Raw genomic sequence first — 15,387 nt, 5'->3', positions numbered from 1 at the left:
AGGGGTAGAGTTTCCCTTTGGTTGCGTTGGTTTTGTCGGTGCAATTCATCCAAAATCTGCATAACTGCTTAGTCCCACTTCTCCACAGGTCACAACATATGTTTTAAATTTTCCCACTTACTGATACAGTCAACATATACTCTTATTTTTCCCAGAATAGAACACACAAGCCAGGTTTCTTTAATGAACAACAAAACTATCAGTTTATTATAGAACAAGTCTTAACTAGTAATGAAGTAAAGCATAACCTGTGCAAAAGACCGCAGAACTTTAAGCGCAAATTAAGTTCAGTGCGGTTCGAGTTTCCATGATCTTTTATGATCGCACTAAAATCTGGATCTGCCATAAAACTGCCCATGACCCCAATCACCATTGGGAATTCTGCTAATTGCACTCTTTTGCGAGGCTTCAAGGAGACTCTAAAAATTAGGCTGGTTCTTTTGGGCATAAAGACACTAATAGGGGTGTTCCCATGCATCTATGTCCATCACCATGGGGCCAGTAAAATTCCACCCAAAGAATGGAAGAGAGTCGAAAATGCCAAAGCAGTTGAAAGAGATAAGCACAAGGACAAATATAGAAGCAAAATGTATCTTTCTACCATGAGGAAAATATATTGTTTAATTGTTTTCCAAACTTTTCTTGGTGTGTTGTCTTAGCTCAGAGGTGGCACTCTTGCATGAATTAGAAGGTTACGAGTTCAATCCCCACTCACGGAGACTTATGCACATAATATAGGCAGACACGTCAGTGCAGTACCTAGGAGTGCTGAAGTTGAATGTCATCTTTCAGATACGATGTTAAACAGAGGCCCGTCTACCCTCTTAGATGGATGTAAAAATCTCCATCCCACAATTTGAAGAAGAGCAGGAGAGTTCTCCAGTGTTCTGACCAACATTTATTCCTCCATTTAAAAGAGATTATTTGATCATTTATCTCATTGTTAGCAATACCTTGCCGAATGCAAATTAGCTGGTGTTTCCTACTGTACAACAGAGACTATATTTCAAAAGTACTTCATCAGCTGTGAATTGCTTTAGGACATCTTGACGTCATGAAAGGTGTTACTATGAGCCACAGCTGACACTGAACTGATCACTAACTATACTGGTTGGAGATTGTTATATTCGTTAATGGTCGATAATATTAGAAACATCAGGCTTTTAGAATTCAAGCTCAGTCTCACCTAACTGCAATTTCATGATTTGTCTTGATTTAACAGTAGGTTCTAACTGTTGGTGATTATCTATGATAATGAAAGGTGATACAACCTCCAAGATATCTGTGCTTCACTAATTCTGGCCTTTTGAACATTCCTGATTTTAATTGCTCCACCATTCAGCCTTCAGCTGCCTGGGCCCTAAGCTGTGGAATTCCCTCTCTAAACCTATCTGTCCTGCTCCCTCACTTTCCTCCTTTAAGATACTCCTTAAAACCTACCTCTTTGACCAAAGTTTTGCTCGTCTGACTTAACATCTCCAGTGTCTCGGTGTCAGATTTTGTTTTATAGTGTTCCTGTGAAGCGCCTTGAAACGTTTCATTAAATTAATGGTGCTATATAAATGTAAGGTGTGTTTGTTGGCTATATTTTTGACAAATCCCAGCAGCAATACTGGCTGATTACACACAGCATCCCCACTCTCTCCAGGGCGCCTTGACAACCACACTGCCTCATGTCGTCACTTCCTGGATACTCAGTGTTCGCTTGGCATTGGGTAGCGGCCGTGCGTTTTAGCCGTTTAATTTTCACATCACAAACTGTCCTTGAGCCACCGAACGGTTTTCGGGTTAATAAACACCTTCTCAGACTCGGACAGCAGGCCCGGAGCTACCGAGCGGCATCGTCGTTTCAGGCCGCCTCGATGGCCGATGACGGCCGGCGAGGCGATGAGGGGGAGCGGGGCCCCGGTGCTGTGTATCAAATGTTTATCACCATGGAGGACCTGCTGGACAAGCTGAAGCTGATGAATTACGAGGAGGATTTGATCCGGAGGAACAACATGAAGGCCTTGTCGAGGTGGGCGTTGGGCCGCCGCCCGTGCTGTTGCAACGTGGTGGGGGGAGGAGGAGCCCGCTACACTGGGCTTGGTCTATTAATCAGAGAGCGGTCTCTAACATGTCCCCCTCTCCTCTGTTCCTCTATACCGCTTGGCCTTGCTTAGCATCCAAGTCCTAAAGCGATTCTGCGTTTTAGACATCGGAGCTCTGAATATTAAAGTCTATACAATACATTGGTTAGGTCGTAATGGAATTTGCCGTGCAGTGGAGGGCACCTCATTATAGAAAGCGTATTGGAGCTAGATTGTGGCCAAGATAGATTGGAATACCACTAGGAATTACAGAAATGAAAATTTGCATTTATATAGCACCTTTAATGTCCCAAAGCCCTTCACAGCCAATGGAGCATTTTTGAAGTGCTGTCATGGTTGGAATGTAGAGGAACGTGGCAGCAAGTTTGTGCACAGTAATGTTCCACAAACAGCAGTTAAATAAATAACCAGTTCATTTGTTTTAGGTGTTAGTTGAGGGATAGGTGTGGCCAACTTGGACAACTCCCTTGCAGTTCTTTGAATAATGTGTGGGATCTCTCATTCACGAAGAAGGACAGACAGATTTGGTTTCATGATGGTATCTCCATCAGTGCAGCATGCCTTCACTGTTAACTGAAGTGTTGGTCTGGATTATGTGCACGCGTATTTGAAGTGTGGCTTGAGCCAACAATCTGCTGACTCAGACTCTGGCTGAATTTCAGGCCCTGCTGACATCTGGAACAGAGGCAGATGGAGCCTGAAAATTTTGAGCTGGCTGGCATGCTGGCTTCCTGACCCCATTCCCAAAGTTGGGTTTGAGGCCTGGGATGGCTGCCCACAAGGCAGGCAGACTATTAGGCTCTTAACGAGCCTAGTTGAGCAGGGATTAAGGAGGCTGACTGGAATTTTCCCATCAGCCTTTAATTTCCTGACTCAATGGGGACAGATGAACTGCCTAGTGGTAGGCAACTAGTGGCAGGCTGTTACTACTGCTCCTGGCAAGCTTGCAGGCCCTCCCTGCCTGCCTGGTGGGTGTACAGCCAAAGACCATCCTGCAGAGCCCCTCCAACCCTGGCCCCATATTGGTGGCCTGGCTGCTCTCTGTGTCTTTTATTTAAAGTTTTTAAAAAGTGACAGAGAGTAAGCGTCCTCCCAGTTACTTACCTTGTGCTGTAACTGGGTGCTTCTCCGAAGCTGGAAGGTCTCTGGCTGACCTTCCAGCTCAAGAGCCTGCACACCGTCCTTAATTAGACAGGGAACCTGTCTCCATGTCAGTTAAGGGCCCACCCATGTGAAAATCTTGACTTTAATCAGTTTCCCACCAGAGGCATGTTTGGGACCTGAAAAAAGACTCAACTCCTGTTTCTTGCCTCCATGAGGAAAATTCAGTCCATGAATGCTACCACTGCATTAAGACTGACTGGTTACAGTTGTGATGAAAAGTGTGGGGGAAAATAATGGCATTTTTCACTGGAACAAAAAAAGTTAAAGGCAGGCCTAATGAAAGTTTTCAAAGTTCTGAAAAAAATTTTCATGTGAAGAGTGAAAATATTTGCAGCGGTTCATGTATCAATCCAAAGGCCCATAAACGCAGAATTGTCCCTAAAATGAATGGTGGGGAAGAGAAGATTTTTTTTTTACTGGGTTATAAGAATAATTTTTTTAATTATAAAAAGCTATTGAATTGGCTAAGTATCTGAAAAGAAACAAATTATACATCAATGAATTAACTTCAGTTGTACAGCTAGTACTAGCAGGAGTGTAATGGACTGAATGGCCTCGCTTGTGACATTGCTCTTTGGCCCACTATAAATATTATCCTTGTATAGACTAAGCTGTGCACCCTATTACTATTATTATGTTCTTTACATTTGCTGTGTTATTTCCTTTGGGCAAGCTTAGTTCAGAATATTTTGTTTGAGTTCCCTGGTTCTGGTTCTATGCAAGCTTTTCACGTGCAACATTCCAAAGCAACAGAAAAGCAGTCAATATATTTAATAAAAAAGTTTGTTATCTTTTATTTCTATTTTTACTCAGTTTGAACTTGGAAGCTTTGTAGCAAGTTTATCTGTCTTTGTACTCATGCGATGTAAACTATATGTGGTCCGTTTGAAGTATTCGGTTGAATGGGTTAATGACTATTTGTCATTCCATGTTTCATGTTCCCATTCTCACATGTTGTCTAAAGCAGGTCTAGAGCCCAAGCCTGACACGTCTTCCCTGAAATAAAAACACTACATCTTTTTACTCAGTTGCTTCCAAATCTTCAAATGAGCCACTTCATATTTCTGGTCTTTTTGATAGCTTTGTATCAGCTGTAACAGATTTTAATTCATGAATGGACTGGGGAGGGCCGAGGAGGCAATGCAGCGTTTGGGCACGTATGATCTTAAATAGTCATGATGTAGAATATAATCAATCTGTACTATGATGGATATCTATTAAATGTTTATTTGAACAGACACTACTTTGCTCTCCCTACAAACCCTGGTGAGCAGTTCTACATGTTTACATCTCTTGCGGCTTGGTTGTTAAACCAGACAGGACGCTTATTTGAACAGCCCCAAGAATATGATGATCCAAATGCAACAATATCAAATATTCTGACAGAGCTCCGTGCGTTGGTAAGTACTAGAAGTTAAACTCTGAATATGGGGGAAGAATTTAACTAAGCTAGCTGCAGTAAAACGTTAAGCCCATTTAGAAACAACTGGTTCACAATTTTGTCCCAACTGTAAAGAGGAAATATTTGTGAAAAGAAAATATTGCCCAAGAAGGTGCTGAATTTTAATTACTACTTATATAACTATCTAGAGCTCCTATATATACAACTCAAAAAAAATTGTAGTCCTGTTTAGAAATATATATTTCTAAACAGGACTACAATTTTTTTTGAGTTGTATTTTTTCAGTCAAAAGGAGAAAATATCTTTTGACTATCAAAGGCTTTACTGTGATAATAAAATGGACCATTTGTAACCCCATGTCGCTTTTGATTTTATGTTTGTTCTATCAGATTTTTAAGTGACCCAGAATGTTTTTTTTTGCAGTAAGTTTCACACAAAAATATATTTTTTAATTGACTCTTAATATTAAAGTTTTAAGGGTTTCTACTTCGTTTGCTATTTTTATAGTGAAATTTTGCTTGTATTTACAGTTGCACAGCAGAAGTCTTCCCCTTAACAAATGCAACAACAACATGCATTTATGTAGCTTCTTTAGCATTAATTATTTCTCATCCACATGCTGCCCCTCGACGACATCGTCCAAAAGTGCAGTTTAATTTTCATATGTACTCTGACAACACCCAGCTCGACTTCACCACTACCCGTCTCGACTCCTCCACTGTTGCTGAATTATTGGACTGCTTATCAGACATCCATTGCTGGATGAGCAGAAATTTCTTCCAATTAAATATTGGCAAGACTAAAGCCATTCTCTTTGGTCTCCACTCCCTCGCTAGCAAATGCCAGAGACTAAACCAGACTGTTGGTTTAGTGTTTAGACAACCTTGGTGTCACATCTGACCCTGAGATGAGCTTCCAACCACACATCTGCGCCATTGCTGAGACTGCCTATTTCCACCTTCGTAACATCACTCAACTTCGTATTTGCCTCAGCTCATCTGCTGAAACCCTCATTCATGCCTTTGCTCCCTCTAGATTTGACTATTTAAATGCACTTCTGGCTGGCCTGTTGCATTCTACCCATCGTAAACTTGAGGTCATCCAAAAGTCTACTGCCTATGTCCTTAATCGCACCAAGTCACATTCACTTATCACCCCTACATTGGCTCCCGGTCAAGCAACACCTCATTTTTTAAAATTCTCAGTTTTGTTTTCAAATCCCTCCATGCCCTCAACCTTCCCTATCCCTGTAATCTCTTCCAACCCACAACCCTCAGATATCTGCGCTCATCTACTTCTGGCCTCTTGAGCATCCCTGATTTTAATTGCTCCACTATTGGTGGTTGTACCACCAACTGCCCAGACCCTAAGCTTTGGAATTCCCTTCTTAAACCTCTCAGACTCTCTAACTTTAATGCACTCCTTAAAATCTACCTCTTTGACCAAGTTTTTGCCCATCTTCCCTAATATTGCCTAATGTGGCTTGATGTCTAATTTTGCTATATAATGCTTCTATAAAGTGCCTTGGGACATTTTATTACTTGGGAGCAGCAGACAGAATGCATATTTGAATAATTAGAGGGAAACGTGGCTTACTTAATAGATGTGGCAAAGATTAGAGTAGATATGTAATGGTGGTACCCATGGGGGACTATAGATTTCTAATCATCTTTCTGTTGGCCCATGATGACATCACAACAGTGTATCATCAGATTTGTGGTATCCTGGGTACAGTAACAAATGGATGAGGAATTTAAGGGAAAGAAAAAAGGTTGCGAATAGTTCTTGTCATTTGAAATAATTTAAATATTTTGCTCTAATAAAATGCTAAAACAAAAGTATAATCAGAAAAAAATGATTAGAGAATGGGCAATACCCCCAACAAATGACAAAAGATAGGGACAGTTCAGAAGATTATCTTGTATTGCAACATAAGTGAGCAAAAACCTTTTTAAAGAAAAGAACTAAATGCGCAAATAATTTAGGGGCTGAAAAATCATTGAAGAGGTGCTCATCAATAAGCAGAAGTAACAAAAATATAGAAAATTTATAGCACAGATGGAGGCCATTTGGCCCATCATGTCTTGTGCCGGCCAAAAAACAGCAATCCAGCCTAATCCCACTTTCCAGCTCTTGGTCTGTAGCCCTGCAGGTTACTGCACTTCATGTGGATATCCAAGTATTTTTAAATGCAGTGAGGGTTTCTGCCTCTACCAGCCTTTCAGATAGTGAGTTCCAGACTCTCACCACCCTCTGGGTGAAAAAAATTCTCTTCAACTCCCATCTGATCCTTTTGCCAATTACTTTTAATCTGTGGCCCCTGGTTATTGACCTCTCTGCTAAGGGAAATAGGTCCTTCCTATCCATTCTATCTAGGCTTTTGTTAATTTTGTACACCTCAATTAAATCTCCTCTCTACCTCCTCTGTTCAAAAGAAAACAACCCCAGCCTATCTAATCTTTCAATATGGGAGCAAGAGAAAGAGAGATAAAAGAGCAGATCTGAAATAAAACAGAAAATGCTGATTGAACACAGTGGGTATGGCTGACCCAAAACGTGGGGAGATATAGACCAACACCACAGGTACAGCCTCCTTTCAGCACTGTGTTCTGACCAAGGGCCAACTTGCCTCCCTCCTCCTAAACACATGGCATTGCTTAAAATTTAAATTTACTTGGTTCCCTTAGTAGAAGTGGAACAGAGCATGCTTTTGAAAGCAATAGTTTGCTGATAAATCTGTTAAATACAAGAACACAATTTGTTAATGGGAATTAAATTTTGCTATTTGTATCCAGTTTTCCATGCAGACCTTTTTGCCATTTTCTCCCATATCCTCCTCTGCCACCTGATGTTATTGATTGCTTGCATTGTGAGTGTTGGCAGGCTATTTTACCATAGAGGCTGTTACGGCTGAGTGCAGTCCTGTCTCCCTTCCCTTTGACGTCCACCTGCACACTTCTAGCAGGGACTGCTGGTGCAGTAAGCAACAGGTACCCTGCTGGTTTTACCTTCTTTAGCCCAGGAGTAGTGAGGTCTCTCACTTCAAGGATTGAAGCTGGGAACCTCTGCTCCCTATGCCCTTGCTACTCACCAGCTGAGCCAACTTTGCTGTTTTTACTTTATTTTCAGTTTTAACATTTGTTCAAAGCATTTGCACTTTAATAAATACTGAAAATTATGGAAATGATAGATTTGTAAAGTTTTTTGTTTTATTTTTCATTAATGATTCATTAATGGCAAGATGATGATTCAGAATTTAATTGGACAAAATTGTCCATTTAACTTTATTGTGATTAAACAATTTATAGCAAATATTGAGGCAAATGAAATGTCTTTCAATAGTACTGTACATACCTATCATAAAATTTCATTATCATAGTCATACAGCACCGAAACAGGCCCTTCGGCCCACCGAGTCCATGCCAACCATCAACCACCCATTTATACTAATCCTACATTAATCCCATTTTCCCTCTCGCATCCCCACCTTCCCTCAATTCTCCTACCACCTACCTACACTATGGGCAATTTTTTTTACAATGGCCAATTTACCTATCAACCCGCAAGTCTTTCGCATGTGGGAGGAAACCGGAGCACCCGGAGGAAACCCACGCGGTCACAGGGAGAACTTGCAAACTCCGCACAGGCAGTACCCAAAACCGAACCCGGGTCGCTGGAGCTGTGAGGCTGCGGGGCTAACCACTGCGCCGCCCATTATCCAGCTTATAATTCTCAAAGCAGCTGCTAATGATTTTCGATAGTTGATATGTTCATAAAAAACACAGTTGTTTTCAAATCTTTATTTTAGGGTGGCTCAGTAGATTTCCCTCCCTCCAAACTGAAGCAAGGTTATGGAGAGCAGGTGTGTTATGTCTTGGATCGCTTAGCTGAAGAAGCCCTCAAGCATACAGGCTTTAATTGGAGGAGGTAAGAAGTTGTGATGGAGATTTGACTTGTGTAGTTCTGTGTAACACAGAGTTACAATCTTTGGTGTCAACGCTATCCCTAAATAGCTATCTAGTTTTTCCTTAAATACTAGTTGACCTGACATGGCATTGCATGCTGAGAGTCAGGACCAAGTGACATTTTCAGGTCAAGCAGGAATAGGGTATTTGGATGTTGAGGCCATGAAGAAGGTGGGATAAAAGGGCAGGAAATATGGAGGAGTGTTGGAAGGGGGTATGAGGAAAGGAATAGAGCAGGAAGGAAAAAATACCTCAACCAAGAGGGGACCGTAAAACTCCAGGGAGGGCGCATCAGGGAACACTAGGAAACATCCCAGGGAGGAAATACTCTGGATTTATTATATGGGTTTTGCAGCAACTAATTGCTGGCCTGGCTGGCAACTGCCACAACTCATAACGGATGATTCCTTTTCAAAAAAAAGATTGACCACTTTTTTAACTCCCAAAAAATTCATTGCTCTCACTGTTTTGCTAATTTGTATTAGCACCTTTGGTATAAAGATCGATTTATACAAATATAGGGAATATTGCTGTCTCATAATTTTAGCAAGTATTTGCTAATCTTAGTTAACATATAATATTGGACTTCCCATCACAGTGCTAACTAGAGTTGTCCTCGGCCCAACCACCTTCAGCTGCTTCATCAGTGACCTTCCTTCCATCATAAGGTCAGAATTGGGAATGTTCGCTGATTACTGCACAGTGTTCAGTACCATTCATGACTCCTCAGATACTGAAGTAGTCTGTGTCCATATGGAGCAAGACCTGAACAACATTCAGGCTTGGGCAAGTGACAAGTAACATTCAAGTGCCAGGAAATGAGCATCCCCAACAAGAGAGAATCTAACCATCTCTCCTTGACATTCAACAGCATTACTATCACTGCATATCCCACCATCAACAGCTTGGTGGGGGGGGGGAGGGTGGTGTTACCATTTACCAGAAACTTAACTAGACCAGCCATATAAATACTGTGACTACAAGAGCAGGTCAGAGGCTGGGTATTTTGCAGCGAGTAACTCACTTCCTGACTCCCCAAAGCCTGTCCACCATCTACAAGACAAGTCAGGAGGGTGATGGAATACTCTCCACTTGCGTGGAGCTCCAACAACACTCGAGCTCAACTCCATCCAGGACAAAGCAGTCGACTTGATTGGCACCCCATCCACCACCTTAAACATTCACACCCTCTATCATTGGTGTACAGTGGTAGCAGTGTGTACCATATACAAGATGGACTGCAGCAATTCGCCAAAGCTCATTCGACAGCACCTTCCAAACCCGTGATCTCTACCGACTAGAAGGACAAGGGCAGCAGATGCTTGGAAATACCACTATGTAAATATTTCCCTTTAAGTCACACACCATCCTGACTTGGAACTATATTGCCGTTCCTTCACTGTCGCACGTTCAAAATCCTGGAAATCCCTCCCTAACAACACTGTGGTCCCTACACCAGACAGACTGCAGCAGTTCAAGAAGGCGGCTCACCACCACCTTCTCAAGGGCAAATAGGGATGGTCAACAAATGCTGGCCTTGCCAGCGACGTTCACATCCCATGAAAAAATTATACTGCGGATTATGTGGACCCTTTTTTATAATGGGAAACGCTTCGATTTGGCATAAGGGTTTGCAAAACATTTTCAAATGATAGGTGATGAACCAGATACAGTTTTTAATATTTAATAGATTTTTGGTGCTCTGGAAAGAAATCACAAAATATCATTGAACTGTAGCACCGTAGAAAAGTTACGGCACAGAAAGAGGCCATTCATCCCATTGTGTCTGCACCGGCTGACAAAATCAGCTGTCCAATCTAATCCCACCTTCCAGCACCTGGTCTGTAGCCTTGCAGGTTACACCACTTCAGGTGTAGGTCCGGGTACCTTTTAAATGAGTTTAGGGTTTCTGCCTCCACCACCGATCCTGGCAGTGAAATTCAGACACCCTCCACCCTCTGGGTGGAAAAGTTTTTCCTCGTGTGCCCACTAATCCTTCTACCAATCGCCTTAAATCTGTCCCCCCTGGTAATTGACCTCCCTGCTAGGGGAAACAGGTCCTTCCTGTCTATCTAGGTCCCGCATAATTTTGTACACCTCAATTACGTCACCCCTCAGCCTCCTTTGTTCTAAAGAAAACAAACCTAACCTATCCAATCTTTCTTCATTGCTGCAATTTTCAAGACCTGGCAACATTCTTATAAAATCTCCTCTGTACTCCACAGCAATTATGTCCTTCCTTTAATGTGACCAGAACTGTACGCAATACTCCAGCTGTGGCCTAACCAGCATTTTATACAGTTCCAGCATTACATCCCTATTCCTCCACCACGAAAGGAAAGCATTCCATATGCTTTCACCACTTTATCTACCTGTCCTGCCACCTTCAGGGACCTGGGAACGTGCACGCCAAGGTCTCTCACTTCTTCTACCCCTCTCAATATCCTCCTGTTTATTGCGTTTTCCCTTGCTTTATTTTCCCTCCCCAAATGCATTAATTCACGCTTCTCCGGACTGAATTCCATTTGCCACTTTTCTGCCCACTCAACCAAACCATTGATATCATACTGGAATCTACAACTGTCCTCTTCACTATCAACTACACGGCCAATTTTTGTGTCATCTGCAAATTTCCCAATCGTGCCTCACACATTTAAGTCATTTAACATGTATCGCAAACTACAAGGGACTCAATACTGAGCCCTGTGGAACGCCACTGGAAACCGCCTTCCATTCACAAAAACATCCATCGACCATGGCCCTTTGTTTCCAGTCACTGAGCCAATTTTGGATCCAACTCACCACATTCCCTTGTATCCCATGGGCTTTTAGTTTTCTGACCAGTCTACCATATGGGACCTTGTCAAATGCCTTACTAAGATCCATGTAGATAACATCCACTGCACTACTCTTATCAATCCTCCTTGTTACTTGCTCAAAAGATTCAATTAAGTTGGTAAGTCATGACCTTCTCTTAACAAATCTATGCTGACTATCCTTGATTAATCCATGCCTTTCTGAGTGTCAGTTTGTCCTGTCCCTCAGAATTGATTCCAATAATTTTCCCACCACCGAGGTCAGACTGATCGGCCTATAATTATTTGGTCTATCCCTCGCACCCTTTTTTAAACAATGGTGCAACGTTTGCTGACCTCCAATCCTCTGGTACCTCGCCTGAATCTAGTGAGGATTTGAAGATGATCCTCAGAACATCCGATATTTCCTCCCTGGCTTCCTTTAACAGCCTGGGATACAATCCGTCAAACCCTGGTGAGTTATCCACTTTCAAGGATGTCAGACTGTCTCGTACTTCCCCTCTCATTATGCTTATTTTATCTAATATTTCACACTCCTCCTCTTTAACTACAATGTCTGCAGCATCCCTGTCCTTTGTGAAGACGGACAAAGTACTCATTAAGAACCCTGCCCACCTCTTCTGCATCCACGCATAAGTTACTTTGTACATCTCTGATAGGCCCTACCCTTTCCTTAGTTATATTTTTTTATATTTAGAGATACAGCACTGAAACAGGCCCTTCGGCCCACCGAGTCTGTGCCGCCCAACAACCACCCATTTATACTAATCCTACATTAACCCCACATTCTTTACCACACTCCCACCATTCTCCTACCACCTACCTACACTAGGGGCAATTTACAATGGCCAATTTACCTATCAACCTGCAAGTCTTTGGCTGTGGGAGGAAACCGGAGCACCCGGCGAAAACCCACGCAGACACAGGGAGAACTTGCAAACTCCACACAGGCAGTACCCAGAACTGAACCCGCGTCGCTGGAGCTGTGAGGCTGCGGGGCTAACCACTGTGCCGCCTATCCTCTTGCTCTTAATGTACTAATGAAACCTCCTTGGGTTTTCCGTGATTTTACCTGCCAATATTTTATCATGTCCTCTCTTTGCTTTCCTAATTTCCTTTTTTATTTTACCCCTGCACTTACTTCACTCCACTAGGCTTTCTAAAATATTAAGTTTATTGTGACTGTCATAAGCTTTTTTCTGCTTTATCTTGCCCTGTGTGCTTCTAGATAACCAGGGGACTCTAGATTTGGGAGTAGCAGCCTTTATCTTTGTGGGGACATGTCTACACTGTGCCCGTAGAACCTTGCTTTTGAATGCCTCCCACTGGTTTGCCACTGATTTTCCTTCAAGTAGCTATATCCAATCCACTTTTGCCAGATCACCTTTCAGCTTCGTAAAATTTGCCCTCCCCCAATTTAGAACTTTTACTCCTGTTCTATCCTTGTCCTTTTCTATAATAATGCTAAATCTAACTGTATCTAACTATCTCCAAAATGGTCACCCACTGTTCCTTCGTCCACTTGCCCAGTTCATTTCCTAAGTCTAAATCTAGAATTGCGCCCCCTCTCATTGGGCTTGTTACGTGCTAACTAAAAAAAACATGGATTAAAGCAGCTATTTCCCCTGATCTGTACTCGTGTTGTGGAAGATTCTACATTGTCATGCAATTTCAGGGCTAATATTCTAAAAGTTGAAAAGATCTTTCCGAATTCAGAGAGCTGACATTCACAAGTACCACAGTACAATTTCTGTACAATTTACAAGTAATCTTTTTAGAACAGAGCACAGTTACTTTATTTGAAAAAGTTTTTTGATAAGTTATAGGAATATGTTGGTTATGCTGTTTGAAAATGGTATCATCTGAATTCCTTCATGATTAAGTGTACAGTATGTATGACATACTTGGGAATGCGTTCTGCTTTAAATTCATATCCGTATCAATTTAGGCCTGTGTATCCAGCAGAGGAGATGGAAGAGGAAGCATTAGTGGATGATGATGCTGAATTGATGTTGAACAAGCTGGAAGATGAGTTGATTGTAGGTGGTTCTTATTTTGCAAATTTTCATTTTGGATTTTCAAAAAAAAAAGTTTATTAATGTTAAAATGTTTTTGTCTTTGGTTGCCTTCCAGCACAAGAATGAGGGTCTTGATTAGCTTAAAACATGCTTAAACTTTGCACTTAAGTTTAAGTGCAAAGTTTAGTGAGGATGCAAATGGTGAATTGGGGTGGAAGGAACCAAATGGGAGAAACCACAATGAAAATTATTTTCTTTGTAGATGTGGGTAGCAAGTATTGTAATTTTTTTTTCTCCTGTTGGTGGGTCGGGGGGTAGTTAAGTTTTAATATGAAGACACAATCTCTAATAACCATTGTAGGTATTACATAAAGGCATAATTGATTGACTCTCTCTCGCTCAACGGGATTTTTATTTGAATGAGAAGGAGGGATTGGGGCAGGCAGTCGCTTGAACCCAGCCCTTGGGTCAATGTGCTGATTTCCCAACGTGAAACTGGCACGCTTCGAGTTCAAAAGGCTCCACTAGGAGCCAGCAGAGGCAAACCGCCCGAACTGCAAAAATGGCCTGTTTAAGCCTCTTTACGAGCTTGTCAGCTTGTAAAGGGCCAATTTTGAATTTTCTTTGTTTGGCCCGGGATCCACACAGGGTATCAATCGCAACGAGGAGGAGGCAGTGACACTGCAGGGAGTGAGTTAGAATTGTGGGACAGGAGCAAGAGGCACCGTTGAAGAGGGAAGGCTCAGAGAAGGCCCTCATTTACAGGCAACAGATGTGGTGAGTGAGAAGAATTCTCTAATATCTCTTCACTCTTGACGAGGACATTTTGAGGTGGTCATGAGAAATTGGCACAATCAACTGATGCTTCTGCTGCTTAAAATAATCAAGTGACAGCTTATCCTTTCACAGCTCATTGCACGGGAAGGATTGCCATGCATCCCTTGAACCTGGAGATGTTGATCTTTTCACTGTTTATATTGGGCTCCTGTTTTTCTGTCTGCAACATCTTAGTGGCTTGCCACTCTGGCCTGATCAAGGGTCAACTCCAAAAAATACACTAGTGACATGAGCTGAGGCACCCCACCGTCCAAACATGCCCTCTTGCTCTCTCTGGTGTTGTTGTCCTGTTTGTCTGAAAAGTGAAGAACGCTCTCATTAGGGCAATATCTCTCTTCCCTAACTACTTGTAGCTTTTCATTCGCATAAGATGTTGCCATCTTCACTGTAGCCTACTGTCCAGTAGCATAGCTTTCGGCACTATGCTTATGGGTCATCAGTGCTGCTGTGTATACATCTCCTATGGTCAGAAAAACTCTGTTCGTCCTCAGGATGCCCCTCACTTTTGCATTATGCTGACTAAGAGGCATGCCATCTGAGTCAATCTTTGGACTCACCTTGCCAGACCTAAGCAGATTGTTGAAACATTTTCTGCACTGCACCTAGTTTCTCACCAATCATTTGCTGCTGACCACATGAGTCACCTCTAGCCATGCTTTGTTTCTTGATGGGTTCAGGATGGGTGTAGTTGACACCTCTTAGCTCAGAATGTATCCTTTTGTCCTTGCCAGACAGTAAGACAGTTTGAATATACAGTTTGATCTTTGGTGGCCATTTTTGAAGCACATTGTCCACTTTTTAAAAGGAAAAGTCAATCTTTATAACTTCAGTTTGAGTTCTTGTATTTCAATCACTACACTTCACGTAAGCTTAACAAGTGGAGACCCTTACTGTAGGCCAATTAACTACTTACCATATTAAAATTGCAACATGTGTGCATTGCCAACGCGGTGTGGGGTCAGGACCCGGAAATGGACACGACGCTGAGGTCCCGAGCCCAGACTTGAAATCGCACGCAGCATCTCTTACAGTTCTTGTCAAAGTAAGACGCTTTTTTATTCGGTTTCAAATTTTAAAAAAATTCTTTTCCCTAAT

General features: G+C 42.1%; 1 protein-coding gene across 1 annotated transcript in view; it reads left to right on the top strand.

The window, feature by feature from the left end:
* The first annotated feature begins 1,656 nt into the window (after positions 1-1,656).
* ift57 (intraflagellar transport 57 homolog (Chlamydomonas)) overlaps positions 1,657-15,387 on the top strand; it is a 35,080-nt gene continuing 21,349 nt past the window's right edge. Inside the window, exons 1-4 of the mRNA XM_068012033.1 lie at positions 1,657-2,017; positions 4,492-4,654; positions 8,465-8,583; positions 13,386-13,476. Of these exons, the coding sequence (XP_067868134.1) occupies positions 1,674-2,017; positions 4,492-4,654; positions 8,465-8,583; positions 13,386-13,476 (717 nt within the window). The 5' untranslated portion in view covers positions 1,657-1,673. The remainder of the gene's footprint in view (positions 2,018-4,491; positions 4,655-8,464; positions 8,584-13,385; positions 13,477-15,387) is intronic.

The sequence above is a fragment of the Heterodontus francisci genome, chromosome 2 (genome assembly GCF_036365525.1).
Source record: "Heterodontus francisci isolate sHetFra1 chromosome 2, sHetFra1.hap1, whole genome shotgun sequence".
NCBI classification, from domain to species: Eukaryota; Metazoa; Chordata; class Chondrichthyes; order Heterodontiformes; family Heterodontidae; genus Heterodontus; species Heterodontus francisci.
This window is presented reverse-complemented; position numbering and strand designations above follow the sequence as displayed.